This window comes from Macaca fascicularis, chromosome 16 (genome assembly GCF_037993035.2).
Source record: "Macaca fascicularis isolate 582-1 chromosome 16, T2T-MFA8v1.1".
Lineage (NCBI taxonomy): Eukaryota > Metazoa > Chordata > Mammalia > Primates > Cercopithecidae > Macaca > Macaca fascicularis.
In genome coordinates this window covers 35,163,222-35,186,545 of record NC_088390.1, presented here as the reverse complement: position 1 = coordinate 35,186,545, position 23,324 = coordinate 35,163,222, and the positions used below count along the sequence as shown (strand labels likewise).

The 23,324-nt window shown below is 42.7% G+C and overlaps 1 protein-coding gene across 21 annotated transcripts in view; it reads left to right on the top strand.

The window, feature by feature from the left end:
* SSH2 (slingshot protein phosphatase 2) overlaps positions 1-23,324 on the top strand; it is a 306,013-nt gene that overhangs the window by 252,322 nt on the left and 30,367 nt on the right. For 17 of the 21 annotated variants that reach the window (XR_012425449.1, XR_012425448.1, XR_012425447.1 and 14 more), the window contains 4 exons: positions 2,196-2,390; positions 8,489-8,582; positions 8,717-8,845; positions 21,168-21,214. Coding sequence is in view for 18 of the 21 variants with exons in the window: in XM_015438110.3 (XP_015293596.3) it covers positions 2,196-2,390; positions 8,489-8,582; positions 8,717-8,845; positions 21,168-21,214 (465 nt within the window). In the remaining 3 variants the exon portion in view is untranslated. Of the gene's footprint in view, positions 1-170; positions 405-2,195; positions 2,391-8,488; positions 8,583-8,716; positions 8,846-21,167; positions 21,215-23,324 lie in introns of those variants that run through there. The other 4 variants (XM_074018916.1, XM_074018915.1, XM_045376194.2 and 1 more) reach the window with 2 other exon arrangements.

The window sequence follows — 23,324 nt, the reverse complement described above, 5'->3', positions numbered from 1 at the left end:
CAGATTATTCTCTTGAGACTTTGGCTTACTTTGAATAATAGAAAGCATTTTTAAAAGACTCTGCAACTTTTTTTTAAGGAAAACATTTGTGTTTTCCTAATAAAAATGGACCAACACATTTCCCCTTATTAAATTGGTTTAAATTTGTTTTCTTAATTTACATTGTATAGGGTGGACAGGGATTCAAGGAACAAACACTGTGATGTACTATTGGTGGAAGAATGAACTGGAGCAGCCTTTCTGGAGAGTGATTTGCCAATATGCCTTATCATTTTGCATGATCTTTGTCCTAGTAACTCTACTTCTATGAGTTTACTCCATGTTTGTAAACATGGATGTGTGCAAAGATTTTAGCTATAAGAATGTTTGTCAGTGTTCTAATAATAGCAAAAAATGAAAAACAATTTAAATGATTGAAAAATAGGAATTAGTAAATTATGGTACATCTATATCATTAAATATTATGCAACCATTAAAAATGATCCAGTTGAAAAATATTTGACATGGAAAGATGTTGATGATAGGCTGTAAAACAAAAGAGCAAGTTATAGATGGTATGGAGAATATGGTCATATCTTTGTTTATTATACATCTATGCATAGCCAAAAAGACTGGAAAAATCTACACTAAAACCTTAACAGCGGTTATTTCAGGGTGGTAGGATTACAGGATATTTCTGCCTTTTCTCTGAGGTCCCTAATTTTCTAAAGTAGACATGCATCATTTTTGTTACGAGGGAAACAAAAATATATATATATATTTTTTGAGACAGAGTCTTGCTCTGTCATCCAGGCTGGAGTGCAGTGGCACCATCTCAGCTCACTGCAGCCTCCGTCTCCCAGGTTCAAGCGATTCTCCCACCTCAGCCTCCCGAGTACCTGGGACTACAGTCATGTGCCACTGCTCACTGGCTAATTCTTGTATTTTTAGTAGAGATGGGGTTTCACCATGTTGGTTAGGCTGATCTTGATCTCCTGACCTCAAGTGATCCACCCACCTTGGCCTCCCAAAGTGCTAGGATTACAGGCATGAGCCACCATGCCTGGCCATAATGTCTTTTTTCTTAGAGAGACATTAGTTTATAGCTAATGACATTTCACTCAACAAATACTAATTGAGCTCCACCTATGAACTAGGTATTCTTTTACTCACTTGGGTAAACAAAGTGTAGCAAGGTTCTTGCTCTTGTATAACTTACTTCGTTGTATTTCTAGCTTAAGCTTTTCCCACATATATAATGAAAAATGTACTTTTCAATTTGTTTACTCTTCTTGGGTTCCTGAGTTCAGAGAGAGCCAGAAGGTTTAATTAGTCTCAGAATTACCAGAGTTAGGCCAGGCACAGTGGCTCACACCTGTAATCCCAGCATTTTTGGAGGCCAAGACGGACGGATGTCTTGAGTCCAGGAGTTCCAGACCTGCCTGACCAACATAGCAAAAACCTGTTCAACTAAAAATACAAAAATTAACCTAGTGTAGTGGCATGCACCTGTAATCCCAGCTACTACTCGGGAGGCTGAGGCATGAGAATCACTTGAACCCAGGAGGTAGAGGTTGCAGTAAGCAGAGATCACACCACTGCACTCCAGCCTCGGCGACAGAGTGAGTCGCTGTCTCAACAAAAAAGAATAACCAGATCTGTTCTTAGAAAGTAGCTCATGGATTTAAAGAGACTAGGAGACTAAGGCAGCAGGAATAATAAATATCATTAGATCAATACTTCCTGAACATTAAAGGACATGTCCTCAAGGCTTAGGGATATCCATCTATGTGATCTTTGTGAAGCCTCTTAAGAATTACAGAAAATGTATGCTGTAACATCCTGTGCTGAGGGAAACAAATCCTTATATGGCAAATTAGTCAGATCTTTAGTTTTCTAATGATACAGCAGTCACTGCATGGATCATGTGCTCCGTAGGTACCTGGACCTATTTTTCACTGGTGAGTTGTCAGCTCTCCTTCCCCATCTTCTCCCTACCTTAATGATGCATCATATCTTTCAGCAAATGTCTTGTCCCTTGCTGTGGGTAGATAATATGGTATAATCAGAATTGGAGAATCTTGAATTTCAAGGAGTAGATTCTCCAGAGGACAAATTCTATAGAATTTAAAAATTAGAAGAGTTTGAGGTACACAGGTTATTGGCCTTTGGCACCCCACAGTTCTGTGGTGCTCATTTCCCAGCATATCTTTCAGGTCTGCACTACAGAGCTTACACAAGGCTTGTGAAGTCGCCAGAGCGCATAACTACTACCCAGGCAGCCTATTTCTCACCTGGGTGAGTTATTATGAGAGCCATATCAACTCAGATCAATCCTCAGTCAATGAATGGAATGCTATGCAAGATGTCCAGTCCCACCGGCCCGACTCTCCAGCTCTCTTCACCGACATGTAAGTCAGTTTGCTAAGGATTATGGAAGTTCTCTACATTATGTCCTGAGGAGTCATAAGAAGCATGTTCCTCCCTAATCTTTTCTCTTGGGGAATTAATCTTACCTAGGAATATTAGTCACTGTCAGTACCACATATCTGCCACATATGAAGAATCCTATTCTTGCTGTTGCCTGCAAAGGCCTGAGAAGCTTCACCCCAAGGCACAGTGGAGTCTCCATAGTCAAAAACTGCAATACCATAAAATTTCATTATTCAGATTCCACTAATTTGAAAATTGAGTTTAAAGGAGTTGCGCTGAAGTTTGAGTTTGCATTATCTGAAAGAATCAGATTAGTAAGCATTACTGGTGATATAAAGAAGCTTTCAAAGTCATGTTTGTAATACTTAAGAAAACAAGATGTTTCCAGTCAACTTAATGCCTAACTTGTTAAGCTAATTTTTTTTTTAAAAGACAGGATCTCACTCTGTCACCCAGGCTGGAGTACAGTGGCACAATCATAGCTCGCTGCAGCCTCAAACTTCTGGGCTTAAGTGATCCTCTCACTTCAGCCTGCAAAGTACCTAGGACTACAGGCATGTGCCACCACACCTGGCTAATTTTTAAATTTTTATTTTTTTAGAGATGGGGTCTCACTATGTTGCTCAGGCTGGTCTTAAACTCCTGGCCTCAGTCCTCCTGCCTCAGCCTACCAAAATCCTGGGATTACAGGTGTGAGCCACTACACCCAGCCTGTTAATTTTTAACTTAAAAAATTTTTTTAAATATTTTATCATTCAAATGTCTTATTCTGCTCTACCTTTCCGTTGATAAGTCCTTGTCAGTACAATTTAATTAAATCTCCCTAGTGTACTGTGAGTTAGATAACAGCCTAAGGTAAAGCTGATGTTTATTTCCTTTTTAGGTCTATGTGTTGAAACTTCTGTGGCTATTTTGGAAATTTTTTTACACTTAGTGCCTGCTTTGTAAATTCGTCATGATGTTTCTTTTGCTCTAAATTGATCTTTCTGCACTTCCAAGGTATTCTACAGCAGGGAAAGAAGAGTAGCTAGTTACTGTCTGACCTTACAAACAGGATTCTCCTTTAGATTCCTAAAGTCATGCCAAAACAGTTCCTGGTTTTTTTTTTTGGGCGGGGGGAGGGGTTTTTTTTTTTTTTTTTCTTTTTTTAAGACAGAGTCTTGCTCTGTCGCCAGGCTGGAGTGCAGTGGCATGATCTCTGCTCACAGCAACCTCTGCCTCGAGTTCAAGCAGTTCTCCTGCCTTAGCCTCCTGAGTAGCTGGGATTACAGGTGTCCACCACCACACCCAGCTAATTTTTTGTATTTTTAGTAGAGACAAGGTTTTGCTATGTTGCCCAGGCTGGTTTCAAACTCCCGAGCTCAGGCAATCCACCTGCCTCGGCCTCCCAAAGTGGTGGGATTACAGGCTGAGCCACCGTGCGCCCGGCCGAGTTTTTTTTTTTTTTTTTTTAACAGAATAGTTTATTTTATTCTATTTTTTGAGACTAAGTCTCACTCTGTCGCCCAGGCTGGAATGCAGTGGCATGATCTTGGCTTACTACAATCTCTGCCTCCCCGGTTCAAGCAATTCTCCTGCCTCAGCCTACCGAGTAGCTGGGATTACAGGCGTGTGCCACCACGGTCAGCTAATTTATGTATTTTTAGTAGTGACGGGGTTTCTCCATGTTTGCCAGGCTGGTCTCCACCTGCCTCAGCCTCCCAAAGTGCTGGGATTACAGGCGTGGCCACTGCACCTGGCCTAAAAAATGCTCTTTACTAGAAAAGGTGAACTTTCCAGAAATTGTATGAAAGGAACAGTCAAAAAAGCAGTGGAATCTTTTTTTGCACAGGGTGTTATTGCTACTAGGACCTTCTTTTCAGTAGCCTTGGTCTTTTCAGAATCTCACAGTAATTGAAAAGATAAAAATTCATGGGAAATGTTACTGGTGATTTCATGCTTTACAGCTAGGTGATGAGTTTCAGAGAAATGGATGTCTCATCTAGCTCAAAAAAGCACATTCTAAACCAGACTTACATGAGAGAGAGATAACTTTTCTTCCCATTTTTTCCAGATTTTATTAGAGACAAGTTGGGCACAGTGGCTCACACCTGTAATCTCAGCACTTTGGGAGGCCAACGCAGGTGGATCACCTGAGGTCAGGAGTTCGAGACCATCCTGGCCAACATGATGAAACCCCCGTCTCTACTGAAAATACAAAAATTAGCCAGGCATGGTTGCAGGCGCCTATAATCCCAGCTACTCAGGAGGCTGAGGCAGGAGAATCATTTGAATCTGAGAGGCGGAGGTTGCACTGACCCGAGAAAATCGCACAGATCGTGCCACTGCACTCCAGCCTGGGCAACAGAGCGAGACTCTTGTCTCAAAAAAAAAAAAAAAAAAAAAAAAAAAGATTTTATTAGCGAAGATTTTGACACTACACAAAAAACAAGAAGAAGAAGAAAATTACTCTTACTCTGTTTACATCCCTAAGCAAAAAACATAAAGGCAGTCCCTGGCAAATGATAAAGGCTTACTAACTGTTAGTTCTTAGTATGTACAATAATAACCCTAATTTTAAGATATATTTTAAGAATTTGTCTGTTTACAGAAAAAGAATACACGAAAGCTGTAGGCCAGAGTGTTGTTAATAATTATCTCTAGGTAGAGGGATTTTCAGTGGTTTTTATTTACTTTATATTTTTACATATTTTCCAAATTTTTCTCCAATGAAATTGAGGAGGAAAAAGCAGATTTGTGTGTTATAATGCTTTTTCCATTCCTCCTCCTCCCTAAGTTGACTAGAAAAGCCTATAAAACGATGCTGAGAATACAGGGAGAATGTGTGCCAAAATGGACTTAAATACTCTACTGTGAATTTATATTTTGAAATCCAGGGAAAGGAGGAAGAAGGGAATATACATATATGGGATATACATCTGGTGTTATGCCAGCACTTCATACATGTTCTCATAAGACTATCATGAGACAGGTATTATTGCTCTACTCTTTTTTTTTTTTTTTTTTTTTTTTTTTTTTTTTTTTTTAAGATGGAGTCTCACTGTTTTCGGCCTGGGCTGGAGTGCAATGGCACTATCTCAGCTCACTGCAACCTCCGCCTCCGGGGTTCCAGCAATTCTCCTGCCTCAGCCTCCCAAGTAGCTAAGATTACAGGTGCCTGCCACCATGCCTGGCCAATTTTTGTATTTTTAGTAGAGACAGGGTTTCACCCTGCTGGCTAGGCTGGTCTCGAACTCCTGACCTCAGGTGATCCACCTGCCTCAGCCTCCCAAAGTGCTGAGATTACAGGTGTGAGCCACCACACCCAGCCTGCTCTACTCATTTTATAGAAAAGGAAACAGAGGTGCAGGGAAGAGAAGGAACTTGTTAGAAGTCACACCACCAATAGCAGGGCTGGGATTAAAACCTAGGTCTTTCTACTCCCCAACCACTCTGCCTCAAACACCTGTGAAGGATTAAAGGAAAAATTGCTTAGGAACTAGGGAATCTGACCCATGAACACAGGTACTAAAATTTGCTTTTACCTTTTTGTTTTTCCTCAAGACAGAGTCTTGCTCTGTTACCCAGGCTGGAGTGCAGTGGTGCAATCAGAGCTCACTGCAGCCTCCACCTCTGGGGCTCAAGCAGTCCTCCCACCTCAGCCTCCCAAGTAGCTGTGGAACTACAGCTGTGTGTCACTATGCCTGGCTAATTTTTTATTTTTATTTTTTGTAGATATGGGGTTTCGCCAATTGCCTGGGCTAGTCTCGAACTCTTAAGCTCAAGCAATTCACCCACCTCGGCCTCCCAAAGTGCTGGGATTACATGCATTAACCACTGCACCTGGCCCAATATTTATTTTTAATGGAAGACTGAAATTATACATTTATTTTCTACATTAGCTATGTCTAGGATAAATAAAGCATGGATAAGAATTTTAATCCTAGTTAAGACCCGGAATACCTTGGCTGATTGAAGAGAAACACCTCAGGTATTAGCTGTATTCTGTAGGGTTCGTGAGAAATTAAGAGCACAAGTGGTGGGAAGCCCCAAGGTTGTGGGGTTAGAGCATCCATCTCTGGAGATTACCAAAGCTATTTTTGCAACCAGCGATAAGGCTGTAGGCAGCAAGGGCAGGCAGGATGCCTGAAGGCTTAGTCCATTTTCATCTCCAAATAAGGAGGTGCAGAGCCAGATACCTTTCTTGAGTAGGTGGTGGGAGTTGGGGAGGAGATGAAACAAAGTACTCCCTGTCAACCTCATTCAAATTCTGCATAATCTGAAATAATGCTTTAGAAGAGAAGTATCTAGTTACATTGAACCACTACTTTTCTAATAATTGGAGAGGCAGCTACCTAGTTTGATTTCATATTAAAGTTCTAAGGGTGATTTTATTTTTAAGAGAGTCAGAAGACTAAAGGAAGTGACAATCCTTCAGGTAGAGCATTAGGCTAGGCTGAGTGTTCTAATTGTCCTGCGCCAGTGTGGTTATCAGCATGTCATTTAACTTTTCAGTTGTTTGTTTCCTCTACCTGTAAAACAAGGATAACTGTTTCACAGAGATATTGTGAGAACTGTCATTAAAAGGAAAGCATTCTGGATGGAAGGGCTCTTAAGTCAGCAGTCCCCAGCCTTTTTGGCACCAGGGACCGGTTTCCTACAGACAGGGAGCAGTGGGGTGGGGATGGTTTCATGATGAAACTGTTTCACCTCAGATCATTAGGCATTAGTTAGCTTCTCATAAGGAGCATGCAACCTTGATCCCTCACATGTGCAGTTCACAATAGGGTTTGCGCTCCTATGAGAATCTAATGCCGCTGATCTGACAGGAGGTGGAGTTCAGGCAGTAATGCTTGCCCGCCGCTCACCTCCTGCTCTGCTGCCCGCTTCTAACAGGCCACTGACCAGTACCCATTGGGTACCCCTGCTCTAAGTAGTTGATCTCTACAACCGATTTTGGGAGAGGATTTGCCTTATTGAAGAAGGCAGGATCATTCTTCTTTCTTTCTTTTTTTTTTTTTTTTTGAGACGGAGTCTCGCTCTGTCGCCCAGGCTGGGGTGCAGTGGCCGGATCTCAGCTCACTGCAAGCTCCGCCTCCCGGGTTTACGCCATTCTCCTGCCTCAGCCTCCTATGTAGCTGGGACTACAGGCGCCCGCCACCTCACCCGGCTAGTTTTTTGTATTTTTTAGTAGAGATGGGGTTTCACCATGTTAGCCAGGATGGTCTCGATCTCCTGACCTCGTGATCCGCCCGTCTCGGCCTCCCAAAGTGCTGGGATTACAGGCTTGAGCCACCACGCCCAGCCTGATCATTCTTCTTTCTTTCCCATTTTCTAGAACCACAACATTGACTTATCAGCATAAGGTGGCATTTTAAACCACAGGAGACTTAGTTCCATGGGAGGTCATAGTACTGGTCTACTGAGCTGGGTATTCTAGCTCAGTAAGTAATACCCAGAATACAGAAACAAGTATGGGTGTCGTCCTCCATTAAAGTATTACAATCTACCAGGCACGGTGGTTCACGCCTGTAATCCCAGCACTTTGGGAGGCCAAGACGGGCAGATCACGAGGTCAGGAGATCGAGACCATCCTGGCTAACACGGTGAAACCCCGTCTCTACTAAAAATACAAAAAATTAGCCGAGTGTGGTGGCAGGTGCCTGTAGTCAAGCAACTCAGGAAGCTGAGGCAGAATGGCATGAACCCAGGAAGCGGAGCTTGCAGTGAACGAAGATTGCGCCACTGCACTCCAGCCTGGGCAACAGAGCGAGACTCCATCTCAAAAAAATATATATATTACAATCAGTACACCCAAATTATCTTTGCTCCCTCATGATCTAAATACATGAATGTATTTAAGGGCTTTAGACACATATAACCTCTTCAAAGTAATAATTTCTAACATGTTTAAATTCTGTACATTCTGAAAATTAATAAGCTTTTTAAAATATGATTTTATTTTGCCATGCTTCCACAATATGAATTTGAGGGTAACAAAGGCAAGGTTTGCTAAATTGGAAGCCTAATCAAATGGTACATTCATTAACTTAGTCAAATTCCTGCTTAAGAATAATCGTTATTTCTCTCTTTTCAGACCTACTGAACGTGAACGAACAGAAAGGCTAATTAAAACCAAATTAAGGGAGATCATGATGCAGAAGGATTTGGAGAATATTACATCCAAAGAGGTAAGAGACCTTGAGTCCTTGTTTGTTCCGAGGCTAGCAGTGGTATAACAGTAGGTGTGGGGCTGGAAATAGTGCATGGTTGAAAGTATAGAGGGACTTTAAGAGATGGGTACAATATGTCATCTTTGTTTCAGATAAGAACAGAGTTGGAAATGCAAATGGTGTGCAACTTGCGGGAATTCAAGGAATTTATAGACAACGAAATGATAGTGATCCTTGGTCAAATGGATAGCCCTACACAAATATTTGAGCATGTGTTCTTGGTAAGTTTTAAGGCCACTTTAAGTGGTGTACTTATGGACTCATGGGCGGGGGTAATTGTTAAATTTTATTATACATCAATAAAATGTAACTTACATTAAAGACAAAAGTGATAAGTACTCAAACCTCATCACTTCCTAATTATTTTATTACTTTTTTGTGTGCGTGCGTGTGTGTGACGGAGTCTCGCTCTGTTGCCCAGGCTGGAGTGCGGTGGCACGATCTCGTCTCACTGCAACCTCTGCCTCCCGGGTTCAAGGAATTCTCCTGCCTTAGCCTCCTGAATAGCTGGGACTACAGGTGCATACCACCACACTCAGCTAATTTTTGTATTTTTAGTAGAGACGGTGTTTTGCCATCTTGGCCACATTGGTCTTGAACTCTTAACCTCAGGTGATCTGCCCGTCTTGGCCTCCCAAAGTGCTGGGATTACAGACATGAGCCACTGTGCCTGGCCTTCATTTTTAATTTTGTTTTTATTTTTGAAACAGGGTCTCGCTCTATTGCCCAGGCTGGAGTGTAGTGGCACAATCTCGGCTCAGTGCAGCCTAAACCTCACAGGCTCAAGTGATTCTCGCTTCTCAGCCTCTTGAGTAGCTGGGACCACAAGCATGTGCCACCACCCCCGTCTCATTTTTGTATTTTCTGTGGGGATGGGGTTTTACCATGTTTCCCAGGCTGGTCTCGAACTCCTGAGCTCAAGTGATCCGCCTACCTCATCCTTCCCAAAGTGCTGGGGTTACAGGCATGAGGCATCGCACCTGACCCCAAATAGGATGATCCTTTAAGGTCACTCTCAAATCTGCCAAATGTGTCTAAGGTCTAATATATCTGAGCAGAGCTGGTGGGAGCTACTATATAACTGAGAGAGGAGACTACTGGACTTTCAAACATATGAAACCTTGTAGCTACACTTTGAGTCCCTACTTTTACGATTACCAAAAAATTGGTGACTAAAAATTGTTCTTCATGGTTCCTGAACATTTAGTGACCTTGTAACTAGCCCAAGAAGACCTCTCTGACAGGTAGATTATGAAAGCTTCTAAAATCCTAAAACCTATTTCTCTCTCAAATGTTAGAGTTTTAGTTCTTATCTGTTACATGTAGTGGGAACAAAGTTAACAAGAATAATTAAAATCAATGGAGAATGCCAAAACCTCATTTTGTGTCCACTTCCCACACTTTCACCAAAAATGCTTACAATCAGTTGGTTTGAATTTCACTTCCTTTCTCTTCTTGAGGACGTTTATAAACTGTGAAATGATTAGAAGCTGGGAAACACAAGAGAAGGGGAATAAATGCTCAGGAACTGACTAAACTAGATCCACCTCACTCTGAATATTCAAGTGTTTATTTCATGAGACACTCAGACTATGCCTTTGAAGACTTGTGCCCTGAAATAACTTGTTGACACTCTAGGATATATGTGTCTAGAGTGATTCATAGTGGCGTATTAGCTATGAAATTACTCATGAAAAGCTGTGAGCTGGGAGGGGGACTTACTTTCCATTACTTTAACTGACCAATATGTGTTGGCATTTCTGGTTGTAGATCATACTACAAAACTGGCATTGGCTTTTCCATTTGCAAGGCACCTGGCTTTGTTGTCTCTTATGTATACTTCCACAAGGATTCAGATACATCCTGCTCTTGTATTGTTGGAAAGAAACTTTGTGTTATCTATAGAAAACTTGTGAGTCACTCATTCTATGGGGCCCTCCCAACTGTTTTTGTTTTTGTTTTTGTTTTGTTTTGTTTTGTTTTTGAAGACTAATTTTTATGAAGGGCAAATACCTGTAGTCAAAAGGAGCTCATGTGACTGAAGCTGCAAACTTGGGAGTCAAGTTTCCCATTGAGCTTGGCTTTTAACACTTAAAAGAATATAGACATGATGAAGATCAAATACAGTCAGTTTCTGACTGATCAACCTGTTTTATTTCATGCGTGCTTCCCTGTGTTCTTGACCCACTCAAGAACTACTCCTCAAATGGTATATTTTAGGCCATGCAAGCAAATTTTAATAGTATTGTAAGCAGAAAAAAAATCCAATTTCCCCAAAATTACATTTCCCTAATCAACTACAAATGCATTTGAGCATTTGTGCCAGTAGATTAATACCATGATTTCATTATTGTCAGGTGTAATCTTCTGTCTTGAGTTTTTTTCTTATTAAAAAAAATCATTCTGGGCCAGGCGCGGTGGCTCACACCTGTAATCCCAGCACTTTGGGAGGCCAAGGCAGGTGGATCACGAGGTCAGGAGATCGAGACCATCCTGGCTAACATGGTGAAACCCTGTCTCTACTAAAAATACAAAAAAATTAGCTGAGCATGGTGGCAGGCGCCTGTAGTCCCGGCTACTTGGGAGGCTGAGGCAGGAGAATGGCATGAACCCAGGAGGCGGAGCTTGCAGTGAGCCAAGATCGCGCCACTGCACTCCAAACTGGGCGACAGAGCGAGAATCCGTCTCAAAAAAATAAATAAATAAAATAATTCTGGCCAGATGTGGTGGCTCACACCTGTAATCCCAGCACTTGAGGTGGCCAAAACAGGAGAATCCCCTGAGCCTGGGAGTTGGAGGCTACAGTGAGCCATGATCATGCCGCTGCACTCCACCCTGAGCAACAAAGTGAGACCCTGTCTAAAAATAATGATAATCCATGTTCATTTTTAAAACTTTTAGAAGACAATAGATTATTATATTTATTTAATCATCAAGACTGATAATCACCATCATCTTTTGTTATATAATATTGCCTTCCAATCTTTTTTTTTTTTTTTTTTTTTGAGACAGAGTCTCGCTCTGTCACCCGTGCTGGAATGCAGTGGCATGATCTCAGCTCACTGCAACCTCCACCTCCCAGGTTCACATGATTCTCCTGCCTCAGCCTCTCGAGTACCTGGGATTACAGGCACACACTACCACACCCGGCTAATTTTTTGTATTTTTAGTAGAGATGGGATTTCACTATGTTAACCAGACTGGCCTCGAACTCCTGATCCACCCGCCTCAGCCTCCCAAAGTGCCAGGATTACAGGCATGAGCCACTGCCCCCAGCTCCAATCTTTTTTACTTTTATTTATAGATGTACATATATATTTTTGTGTATACACACACAGATATAATACATTGACTTTGTTTTTTTATTTTTTTATTTTATTTATTTATTTATTTATTTTTGAGACGGAGTCTTGCTCTGTCGCCCAGGCTGGAGTGCAGTGGCACGATCTCCACTCACTGCAAGCTCTGCCTCCCGGGTTCATGCCATTCTCCTGCCTCAGCCTCCCAAGTAGCTGGGACTACAGACGCCCACCACCACACCCAGCTAATTTTTGTATTTTTAGTAGAGATGGGGTTTGACCGTGTTAGCCAGGATGGTCTTGATCTCTTGACGTCATGATCCGCCCGTCTTGGCCTCCCAAAGTGCTGGGATTACAGGCGTGAGCCACCGCGCCCGGCCGACTTTTATTTTTTTAAAGAACAGTGTTAGGTTCACAGCAAAATTGAGCAAAAGGTATAGAGATTTCCCATCTGCAACTTATCCCAGCACATGCATAGTCTGTGCCATTGTCAACTCCTCCACCGGAGTGGTACATTTGTTACAGCTCATTAGTCTACATTGGCACATCATTATAAACTAAAGCCCATAGTTTACAATAGAGTTCACTCTTGGTGTTGTACGTTGTATGGATTTGGACAAATTTATTACATGTATTCACTATTAGAGTATCACATAGAGTGTTTTTTTAAGTACACATCTGTGTACTTTTTTTGCACATCAGCATTGTGTATATATGTACATATTTTTGAACAAGTGAAAATGTCTTCAGCTTCAGGTATAATTCTGTATTCTAGAAAATGGACATTTTATTTCCATTGTGAATATTTATTTGGGGGAAAAAAAAAAGCTTCAAAATTGAGGAACCCTGTAATTTAACTCCTACCTAACAAAGTAAATGCATGAACAAGTTGTCTAAACATCTTATTATACTTGTTCCTTGGTGGCTTCCTCCCTTTGTTAACGCTGCCATATCCTATGTCCAAATCCCTATCTCTTCTCCATTGAGTCTTTGCCCTGCTGGGTTTCCCAGCAGTTGACATGGAAAAAGAGGCATTCTAGCTGCAAGTGGTGTTGATTTTCTGCAAAGTCATCTCATCTTGTGCATAGCTGCCATGCCTGGAGCTCAACCAGATTGAGTAAAGAGAGGCAACAGGATTTCTCCCTCCCTTTGGAAGAATGCTCAGCTCTGCAGTATACTGCACAGAGATCTGTTTATTAAGGAAAGTATCCAGCTGGTATGGAGTGGGAAAGTGTAGATTATAGCTTAAATAAAAGCTGCATTGAGAAGAGAGAATTGATTGGTGGGAAGCCAGGTTGTTTCTAGAAAAAGAGATTCTACACCCTTACAAGCATATCACTTCTCTGAGCTGGAAGCCTTTGCCCAACTAAGTTTCAGTATCAACAGCTCTCCTGGAGGCTGTCCGATTTGGCTGAGAAAAAGCTAGATGTTGACAGAGACCCTTTGCAGAAAAGCAGGCAAACAAGTATATTGGACACATAACCAGTAATTTTGCTTGTGAATTTAAAAAATAGTCAGAACTTTTACTGCTGATTATCTTTTCCAAGATTTGACATTACAGTATTTGACATCTTTTTGGAAAGTGTTTCCTTTTCAGAGAAAAATTCAGCCTAGGGAGAGGATCAGGAAAAAATAACTAGTGGGTACTAGGCTTAATACCTGGGTGATGAAGTAACCTGTACAACAAACCCCCATGACACAAGTTTACCTATGTAACAAACCTGCATATATAACCCTGAACTTAAAAGTTAAAAAAATAAGGCCGGGCGCAGTGGCTCACGCCTGTAATCCCAGCGCTTTGGGAGGCCGAGACGGGCAGATCACGAGGTCAGGAGATCAAGACCATCCTGGCTAACATGGTGAAACCCCGTCTCTACTAAAAATACATTTTAAAAAATGAGCCAGGCACGGTGGTGGGCGCCTGTAGTCCCAGCTACACGGGAGGCTGAGGCAGGAGAATGGTGTGAACCCAGGAAGCGGAGCTTGCAGTGAGTGGAGATCGCGCCACTGCACTCCAGCCTGGGCGACAGAGAGAGACTCCATCTCAAAAAAAATAATAAAATAAAATAAAATAGATAAAAAAATAAGTCATCCTCACCGGGCATGGTGGCTCACGCCTGTAATCCCAGCACTTTGGGAGGCCAAGGTGTGCAGATCACGAGGTCAGGAGATCGAGACCATCCTGGTGAACATGGTGAAACCCTGTCTCTACTAAAAATACAAAAAAATTAGCCGGGCGTGGTGGCGGGCACCTGTAGTCCCAGCTTCTCGGGAGGCTGAGGCAGGAGAATGGCGTGAACCCGGGAGGCGACGGAGCTTGCAGTGAGTGGAGATCACGCCACTGCACTCCAGCCTGGGAGACAGAGCGAGACTCTGTCTGGGGAAAAAAAAAAAAAAGTCATCAAATTGGTTACTTTTACTGTAGATGCAGAGAAACAGAGGGTGTGTAAATAGATGAGACAGTAATCAAAAGGATTATTTTATCACATTCATGATTTTTGTGCCTGAATGGAGGTGTGGCATAAACTTCTCTTAGAAGGAAAAGTTAATAAAGAGCTTATGCCTGGTTGCCACAGTAATGTGACTTACAGTATTGAGGCTTATAGAAATGATATGATAAAATATGGACAGAGATACCAGTCCTTGGATATTATGTCAAGTTGTATTTATCTTAGCAGAACTCCCACAGTACAGTCCTTATTTGCTATAAATGTGCTGTCCTCTTCTATTTTCCTTGGACAGTTGGACTCCAGCAAGGCTATTTCCTAAGGATAACATGAAAAGAAATCAGTTACTTGGGTCTTTGGGCCAGCGTACAGTGCAAGGGAACCGAAGTAAAAGATGGAAATGAACTTACTTTAAAATGTATTATAGTCCAAATGTTTCATTTTATACTTCAGTAAAATTAGAAAATGCTTTACGTAATTACATAAAACATAACGGAAACCCCGGGAGAATTGTCACCATAAGCCTATGAAGCATGGGGGGGAATATTGGGTCTGCGAAGAGCCCCAGAAGTCTAATATATATGGCATTTGTATTGAGGACAGAAATGTAATTATACCAGGTGGTCTCCAGGTCTTTCAGATTGAACCTGAAGCAGCACTGACTGTAGCCCAAGTCACTTTATATGGGCTTCAGTGAGTCAGTAACCAGTGCCTTTAATTCATTTGCCAATGGATAGGTATCACTTCACATTGTCAGGTTGAACTCTCTCTGGACAGGTAGATGAAAACCAGGGACTTTATCCATCACGTCAGTGTTATTTTCATCTAACTGGACAGAGTTCCATGAAGAATTTAGATTTCTAAATTAAGAAGTGAGGTGGTCACATTTCGCTGGCTCCAGTTTAACCTCTCAGCCCCTATTGTTTGGCATCTGTCTCCTTGAAGTCCTTTGTAGTTCTTACCTATTTCTTTGGTGCAGGAGCTTGTTTTCTAAGGTTGAGCAGAGCCTTCAGAGCCTCCCATATTTTTTTAAAACAAGCCAGCAGGGCCCTTGCCTGTACATCACTTACTGACCTTTTCCTAAATGGAACTTAAGCACAGTGTCCTTGAGCTCTCCCAGTTCAATGGCCAGATTACAGATCACCTGTAATATGATAGTACTTACACAACACGACAATTTTCATAGTGCTTCGTTTCCTGGTCACATTTGATCTTCCAATTAACAAACATTTGTCGATCCTCTTTATTGTGTGAGGCATGAGACTAGGTATTTGTACAGTCTGATCTATTTCTAGAAGGAGAGCATGATGAGCCATATCAGATAGATACTCAGAGAAGGCCAATGGAATAAGGATACAGTGGTGATAAGACAATTAGGAGAGGTCATTAGTAACATCAGCAAGAGTGATGAGAGTGGAGGCCCAAGTGCTATGGATGAGACATGTGGGAAACCAGGAAATAGAAAAAGTGAGTATTTGCTTTTTTTTTTTTTTTTTTTTTGAGACAGAGTTTTACTCTTTTTGCCCAGGCTGGAGTACAATGGTGCTATCTTGGCTCACTGCAACCTCCACCTCCCGGGTTCAAGTGATTCTCATACCTCAGCCTCCCAAGTAGCTGGGATTACAGGCACACACCACCACACCAGGCTAAGTTTTGTATTTTTAGTAAAGACAGGGTTTCACCATGTTGGCCAGGCTGGTCTCAAACTCCTGACCTCAGGTGATCCACCCACCTCAGTCTCCCAAAGTGCTGGGACTACAGGCGTGAGCCACTGCGCCCATCCAGAAAGTGAGTATTTGACTTTATTTCTATGAAGCCATGAAGGAAAGAGAGCAAGGACAGAGTCTGCAGGAGGATTTATGACAGAGAGAGGGAATATGGGAAAAACTTTGCATGTATAATTTGAGGGAAAGGTACCCATTAAATATATAGGACTGGGGTGAGGAGGGTGTTTTCATTTTACAAATAAAGACAGAGGGTGGCCAGGCACAGTGGCTCATGTCTGTAATCCCAACACTTTGGGAGGCTGAGGCGGGCAGATCACAAGGTCAAGAGATGGAGACCATCCTAGCCAACATGGTGAAACTCCGTCTCTACTAAAAATACAAAAATTAACTGGGAGTGGTGGCGCGCACCTGTAGTCCCAGCTACTTGGGAGGCTGAGGCAGGAGAATCTCTTGAACCCGGGAGACAGAGGTTGCAGTGAACCAAGATCGCACCACTACACTCCAGCCTGGGCGACAGAGCAAGACTCCGTCTCAAAACAAATAAATAAATAAATAATAAAATGTCTGTCTTTTCAGAAGATATGAACAGATAGCTCAAAGATAGAAAATAGACCTTAAACAATGAAAAGTTGCTCACTCTTACTTCTAAGAGAAATGCAAATTGAACCTACACTGAGACACCTATCAGATTGGCAAAAATTCTTAACCACACAGTTTATTGGAAAGGCTGTGGGGAAAGTGGTGCTCTCATGCATTGCTGGTGGGACCACAGAATTGTTTCAGCCTCTATGGAGGGAAATTTAGCAGTGTTTAACAAAACTGTATTCTGCCTTCGACCCAGCAAACCTGCTTCCACGAATAAGAAACATCATTCATAGGAGACTAGTTGAATAAACTATTATATCACTACTTGTGAAGTACTATGCAGATGTAGGAAAGAATAAAATCTCTATGAACTGTTACATTTAGTGGTTTTGAGGATATATAAAATGAAATATATGTAAAATGAAAGCAATGAATAAAAAATTATATGTAGCATGTTACTTTCGTGTAAGAATTGGTAATATGAGTAAGAAATAGCAATAAGTATATGTTTGCTTGTATTTTTTCAAAATAGAATAAATCAGAAACTAATGAAAATGTCACCAATAGGAATTAAAGAGGATTGAGAGTGAGACTTCTAAGTTTACTTTTTTTTTTTTTTTTTTGAGAGACAGAGTTTCGCTCTTGTTGCTCAGGCTGGAGGGCAATGGCGCAATCTCGGCTCACCACAACCTCCGCCTCCTGGTTTTAAGCGATTCTCCTGCCTCAGCCTCCTGAGTAGCTAGGATTACAGGCATGCACCATCACACCCAGAGAGACGGGGTTTCTCCATGTTGGTCAGGCTGCTCTCGAACTCCCGACCGCAGGTGATCCGCCCGCCTCGGCCTCCCAGAGTGTTGGGATTACAGACGTGAGCAACTGCGCCCGAGCTCTAAGTTTACTTTTTAATAAGATTTTGACTTTTTTTTTTTTTTTTTTTTTTTTTTTTTTTTTTTTTGAGACAGAGTCTCGCTTAGTCGCCCAGGCTGGAGTGCGGTGGCGCGATCTAGGCTCACTGCAAGCTCCGCCTCCCGGGTTCACGTCATTCTCCTGCCTCAGCCTCCCGAGTAGCTGGGACTACAGGCGCCCGCCGCCTCGCCCGGCTAATTTTTTGCATTTTTTTAGTAGAGACGGGGTTTCACAGTGTTAGCCAGGATGGTCTCGATCTCCTGACCTTGTGATCCGCCCGCCTCGGCCTCCCAAAGTGCTGGGATTACAGGCGTGAGCCACCGCGCCCGGCCTGACTTTTTTTTTGTATGCCCAAAATAGTAAATGGAAAATAATAGAAAAGTCACTCTAAAATTGAATACAAACCAGGTATGGTGGCATGCACTTGCAGTCCCAGGTACTCAGGGGGCTGAGGCAGGAAGATCACTTGAGGCCAGAAGTTCAAGGCTATAGCACACAATGATGGTACCTGTGAATAGCCACTGAGCTCCAACCTGGGCATCATAACGAAACCCACCTCTTAAAAAAAAAAAAAAAAATTCAGGCCGGGCGCGGTGGCTTACGCTTGTAATCCCAGCACTTTGGGAGGCCGAGGCAGGCAGATCACGAGGTCAGGAGATCGAGACCATCCTGGCTAACATGGTGAAACCCCGTCTCTACTAAAAATGCAAAAAATTAGCCGGGCGTGGCAGCGGGCGCCTTTAGTCCCAGCTACTTGGGAGGCTGAGGCAGGAGAATGGCGTGAACCCGGGAGGCGGAGCTTACAGTGAGCCGAGATCGCGCCACTGCAGTCCAGCCTGGGTGACTGAGCGAGACTCCGTCTCAAAAAAAAAAAAAAAAAAAAAAAAAGTCTTTTTGCCGGGCACAGTGGCTCACACCTGTAATCCCAGCACTTTGGGAGGCCAAGGTGGGCGGATCACAAGGTCATAAGTTCGAGACCAGCCTGACCAACATGGAGAAACCCCATCTCTACTAAAAATACAAAAACTAGCTGGGCATGGTGGCATGCATCTGTAATCCCAGCTACTCAGGAGGCTGAGGAAGGAGAATCCCTTGAACCCAGGAGGCAGAGGTTGAGGTGAGCCAAGATTGTGCCATTGCACTCCAGCCTGGGCAACAGAGTAAGACTCCGTCTCAAAAATAAATAAATAAATAAAATACAGATCGTGGGGAATTCTCCAAGATAACAGATGTGGAGTCTACAAAAATGTCAATATGTCAATATTATGAAAGATCCCCTCCCACACTCCCAAAGAAAGCAGAAGATGGACTGTTGTAGATTAAAGCTAGGCTGGGTGTGGTGGTTCACTCCTGCAATCCCAACATTTTGGGAGGCCAAGGTGGGGAGGATCACTTGAAGCCAAGAATTTGAGACCAGCCTGGGCAACATAGTGAGACCTCATCTCTCTCAAACAAAAGTAAAAAAATTAGCAAGGCATGGTGCTGCCCACCTGTAGTCTCAGCTACTCAGGAGGCTGAGACAGGAGGATGGTTTGAGCCCAGGAGTTCAAGGCTATAGTGTGCCACTGCACTCCAGCCTAAACAACAGAGCAAGACTTTGTCTCAAAAAAAAAAAAGTAGCACGCAGTGACTCACACCTGTAATCCCAGCACTTTGGGAGGCTGAGGCAGGCGGATCACCTGAGGTCAGGAGTTTGAGACCAGCCTGACCAACATGGTGAAATCCCGTCTCTACTAAATACAAAAAATTAGCTGGGCATGGTGGCAGGCACCTGTAATCCCAGCTACTCGGGAGACTGAGGCGGGAGAATCACTTGAACCCAGGAGGAGGAGGTTGCAGTGAGCAGAGATTGTGCCATTGCACTCCAGCCTGGGCAACAAGAGCGAAACTGCTGTCTCAAAAAGAAAAAAAGAAAGTAGGCTGGGTGCAGTGCCTCACGCCTGTAATCCCCACGCTTTGGGAGGCCAAAGCAGGCAGATCACTTGAGGTCAGGAGTTCAAGACCAGCCTGGGCAACATGGTGAAACCCCATCTCTACTAAAAATACAAAAATTAGCTGGGCATGGTGATGCTTGCCTGTAATCTCAGCTACTCGGGAGGCTGAGGCAGGAGAATCGCTTGAACCCCGGAGGTGGAGGTTGCAGTGAGTCAAGATCACACCACTGCCCTCTAGCCTGGGCGACAGAGCGAGACTCCATCTCAAAAAAAAAAAAAAATGTAGCTAGAGGATAGAGACATGACAAAATGTGAAGAATTATCCTTGATTGAGTAAATATAAAGGACATTTTGGGGACATTTGTAGAAATTCAAATATGTATAGTATATTAGGTTATTGTATTAATGTTACATGTCTTTGGTATGATCATGATATTATGTAAGAAAATGTTCTTAGATGATACATGCTGAAGTATTGAAATTAAGTATCATGGTGCACAAATTGCTCTCAGATGGTTTGGGGGGAAAAAAGTATGATATGTACTGAAAGAAAGCAAATATGGCAAAATATTAATCATTGTGTCCTCCAGGTCATTGACAGAAACTCCTCCCCCAAAGTTTGCCATTTATCCCTATCTTAAAATTTTGCATGTAATGCTTCCCTCATTTGACAGAATCTGCTATTTCACTGTTTTCTCCTGCCACACACAAGTTCTATCCTTTAACTCCTTAGATGCAACTTTAACTCCTTAGATGCACTAAAAAGAGTGTGAGCGGCCCTGTGCGGTGGCTCACATCTGTAATCCCAGCACTTTGGGAGGCTTAGGCAGGCGGATCACAAGGTCAGGAGTTTGAGACCAGCATGACCAACATGGTGAAACCCCGCCTCTACTAAAAAATGCAAAAATTCACTGGGCATGGTGGCACACACCTGTAATCCCAGCTACTCAGGAGGCTGAGGCAGAAGAATCGCTTGAACCCGGGAGGCAGAGGGTGCAGTGAGCCAAGATTGCGCCATTGCATTCCAGCCTGGGCGACAGAGCGAGACGCTGTCTCAGAAAAAAAGGAGTGTGAGCTTTGGAATAAGGTGTAGTTCAATGCATAATAATGCTGCTTTTGTATCTATTAAAAATTCAGCAAATGTTTATTGAGCACTTACCAGGTGCCAGGCACTGTGCAAGGTGCGTGGGTTTCCATCGGGAAGAAAAGAGCTAGTTCCTGACCTCTAGGAGCTTATGTTAAAGGTAGTTAGAAAGTAAGCACGTAAATAAATATATAGGTGCAAATTGTGATACATGCTGTTGAGGAAAGTATCAGATTACTATAAGCAAGAATAACAGAAGATACCTAATTTAGATTGGATGATAGTTAAAGACACCTCTGCTGTTCTATGATCATGGGCAAAAATTATTTGAATTCTGAGTTGGTTTTTGTATCTGTAAAAATGAAGATGAAAATAACATTCTTACTCTATCATTTGTGGAAACTAAATGTGATAACATATGAAGTGCCTGGCAACTTAAAGGGTACTGGGTGGATGTTATTAGTCTTCTTTTTGAAAGTTCTCCTTCCCTCGCTCCTTTTCAAGTATTGTTATTTGGTTGGTTTGCTGATACTCCTTAACCTTGTCTTTTTGGCTCCATAGGGCTCAGAATGGAATGCCTCCAACTTAGAGGACTTACAGAACCGAGGGTAAGCACACAAAGCAGTAGCTGGCACCCCTGTGTGACAGAAGTCCCTGTTTTATCTTTTCCTTTTCCCATCAAAGAGGTATCAGTGGATAACTTTAATCTTAAGAGTTGCATCTGACTGATTGTAATCAGATGTAATCTAAGAAAAATAAAAACAGCTGGGCCAGGTGCGGTGGGTCATGCCTGTAATCCCAACACTTTGGGAGGCTGAGGCAGGCCGATCACGAGGTCAGGTGATCGAGACTCTCCTGGCTAACACGGTGAAACCCCGTCTCTACTAAAAATACAAAAAATTAGCCGGGCATGGTGGCGGGTGCCTGTGGTCCCAGCTACTCGGGAGACTGAGACAGGTGAATAGCAGGAACCTGGGAGGCAGAGCTTGCAGTGAGCCGAGATCGCGCCGCTGCACTCCAACCTGGGTGACTGAGTGAGACTCCGTCTCAAAAACAAAAGAAAAGGAAAAGAAAAACAGCTGTTCTCCCTCTGTTTCGTCCCGCCACCTCCCAAAAATATCAGCTGCTTTAATTGAAGGGCTTTGAAAAACAAATGTGCAAACCATTGGTGATATTTAAAATCAAATTTTTATTTTTATGCAAGAATACATAGAATTGCATATGTTGGGTTCACAGAGCCATTCATTCAACATTCATTGAGCATCTTCTGTGGGACAAAGTGCTAGGTGCTGGGGATCCACAGATAAAGTAAGACTCAGTCCCTATCCTGTGTAGTAAGCTGCTTAAAGACTGTAGGTTATGGATGTGAACTGGACAAGCTTCTGAAACTGAAGAGGACCTACCTTATGTTTAAAAAATTGTCCCTAAGCAGCATGGTTATTAAGTTTGATTGTAACAATGGAGACTACAGTGAACATTCAGCAAGTAAAAAGCTGCCATTCTTCCCTTAGCTGATGCCTACTAAGTTTCTTATTGAAGTTCATTCACTTTAGGAGGTCAGATCATCCCAATAAGAAAAGAGAAAATCAGGTCTGAATTTTTTTTTTTTCTTTTGAGACGAAGTCTCATTCTGTTGCCCAGGCTGGAGTGCAGTGTTGCCCAAGCTGGAGTGCAGTGGCATGATCTCAGCTCGCTGCAAGCTCCGCCTCCCAGGTTCACACCATTCTCCTGCCTCAGCCTCCCAAGCAGCTGGGACTACAGGCGCCCGCCACCATGCCCGGCTAATTTTTTTTTTTTTTTTTTTTTTGTATTTTTAGTAGAGACGGGGTTTCACCGTGTTAGCCAGGTGGTCTCGATCTCCTGAATCAGGTCTGAAATTTGCCATGCTAACTCCTCGTGGAAAGAGACAAGACCAGCTGAGACTCAGAGGTAGTGATGGTTGCTGGCTGCCTGTTTTCTCAGCCATAAGCCTCCTGGTTATCTTCACCATTAGTGGATAAATACGCCCTACTTTTTCCCCACATGAAAGGTATTTCATAATTGGCAAAAGGAACTTGGAACAGGACTTAAGCCAAATGATTATACAGAGAATTCCACGGCGGGGAGTGGGGGGAGGATCTGGTTGCTTAATTTAAGATTTGAAGTTAAATAAAACTTGGAAAACTTAATAAGAATTGAGTCTGGAGTTCTTCAAGGCAGAGACTGTATCTTAGTCTTGTTTATAGCTTATTATCTACCTAGCTCAGAGCTGTATAATAAGAGAGTGCTCAGTAAATGTGAATGAATGATAGGTATATTCACACATATTTGAGAACTGTGACTTGGCTGATGGCAGATAAGGAGAGAAAATCAATTAGCAAACTGTGTTGGGAACTCAGAGACCTCACTTCTAATCCTGTGTCTGCCATTTGCCTTATTTGGAAATGCCCCTGAAGCATAAGGACCCCGTAATTCAACAAGATTAATAACATTGCATCTGCTTTATATACAGGAGTCTCCTTAAGATTTCTTTAGGAGTGGGACAATGTTTTTTACAAACTTCTCAAATCATCAAGCTTTAAAAATTCTGTAATTCTGGCCAGGTGTAGTGGCTCACACCCGTAATCCCAGCACTTTAGGAGGCTGAGGCAGGTGGATCGCTTGAGGTCAGGAGTTTGAGACCAGCCTGGCCAACATGGTGAAACCCTGTCTCTACTAAAAATACAAAAAATTAGCTGG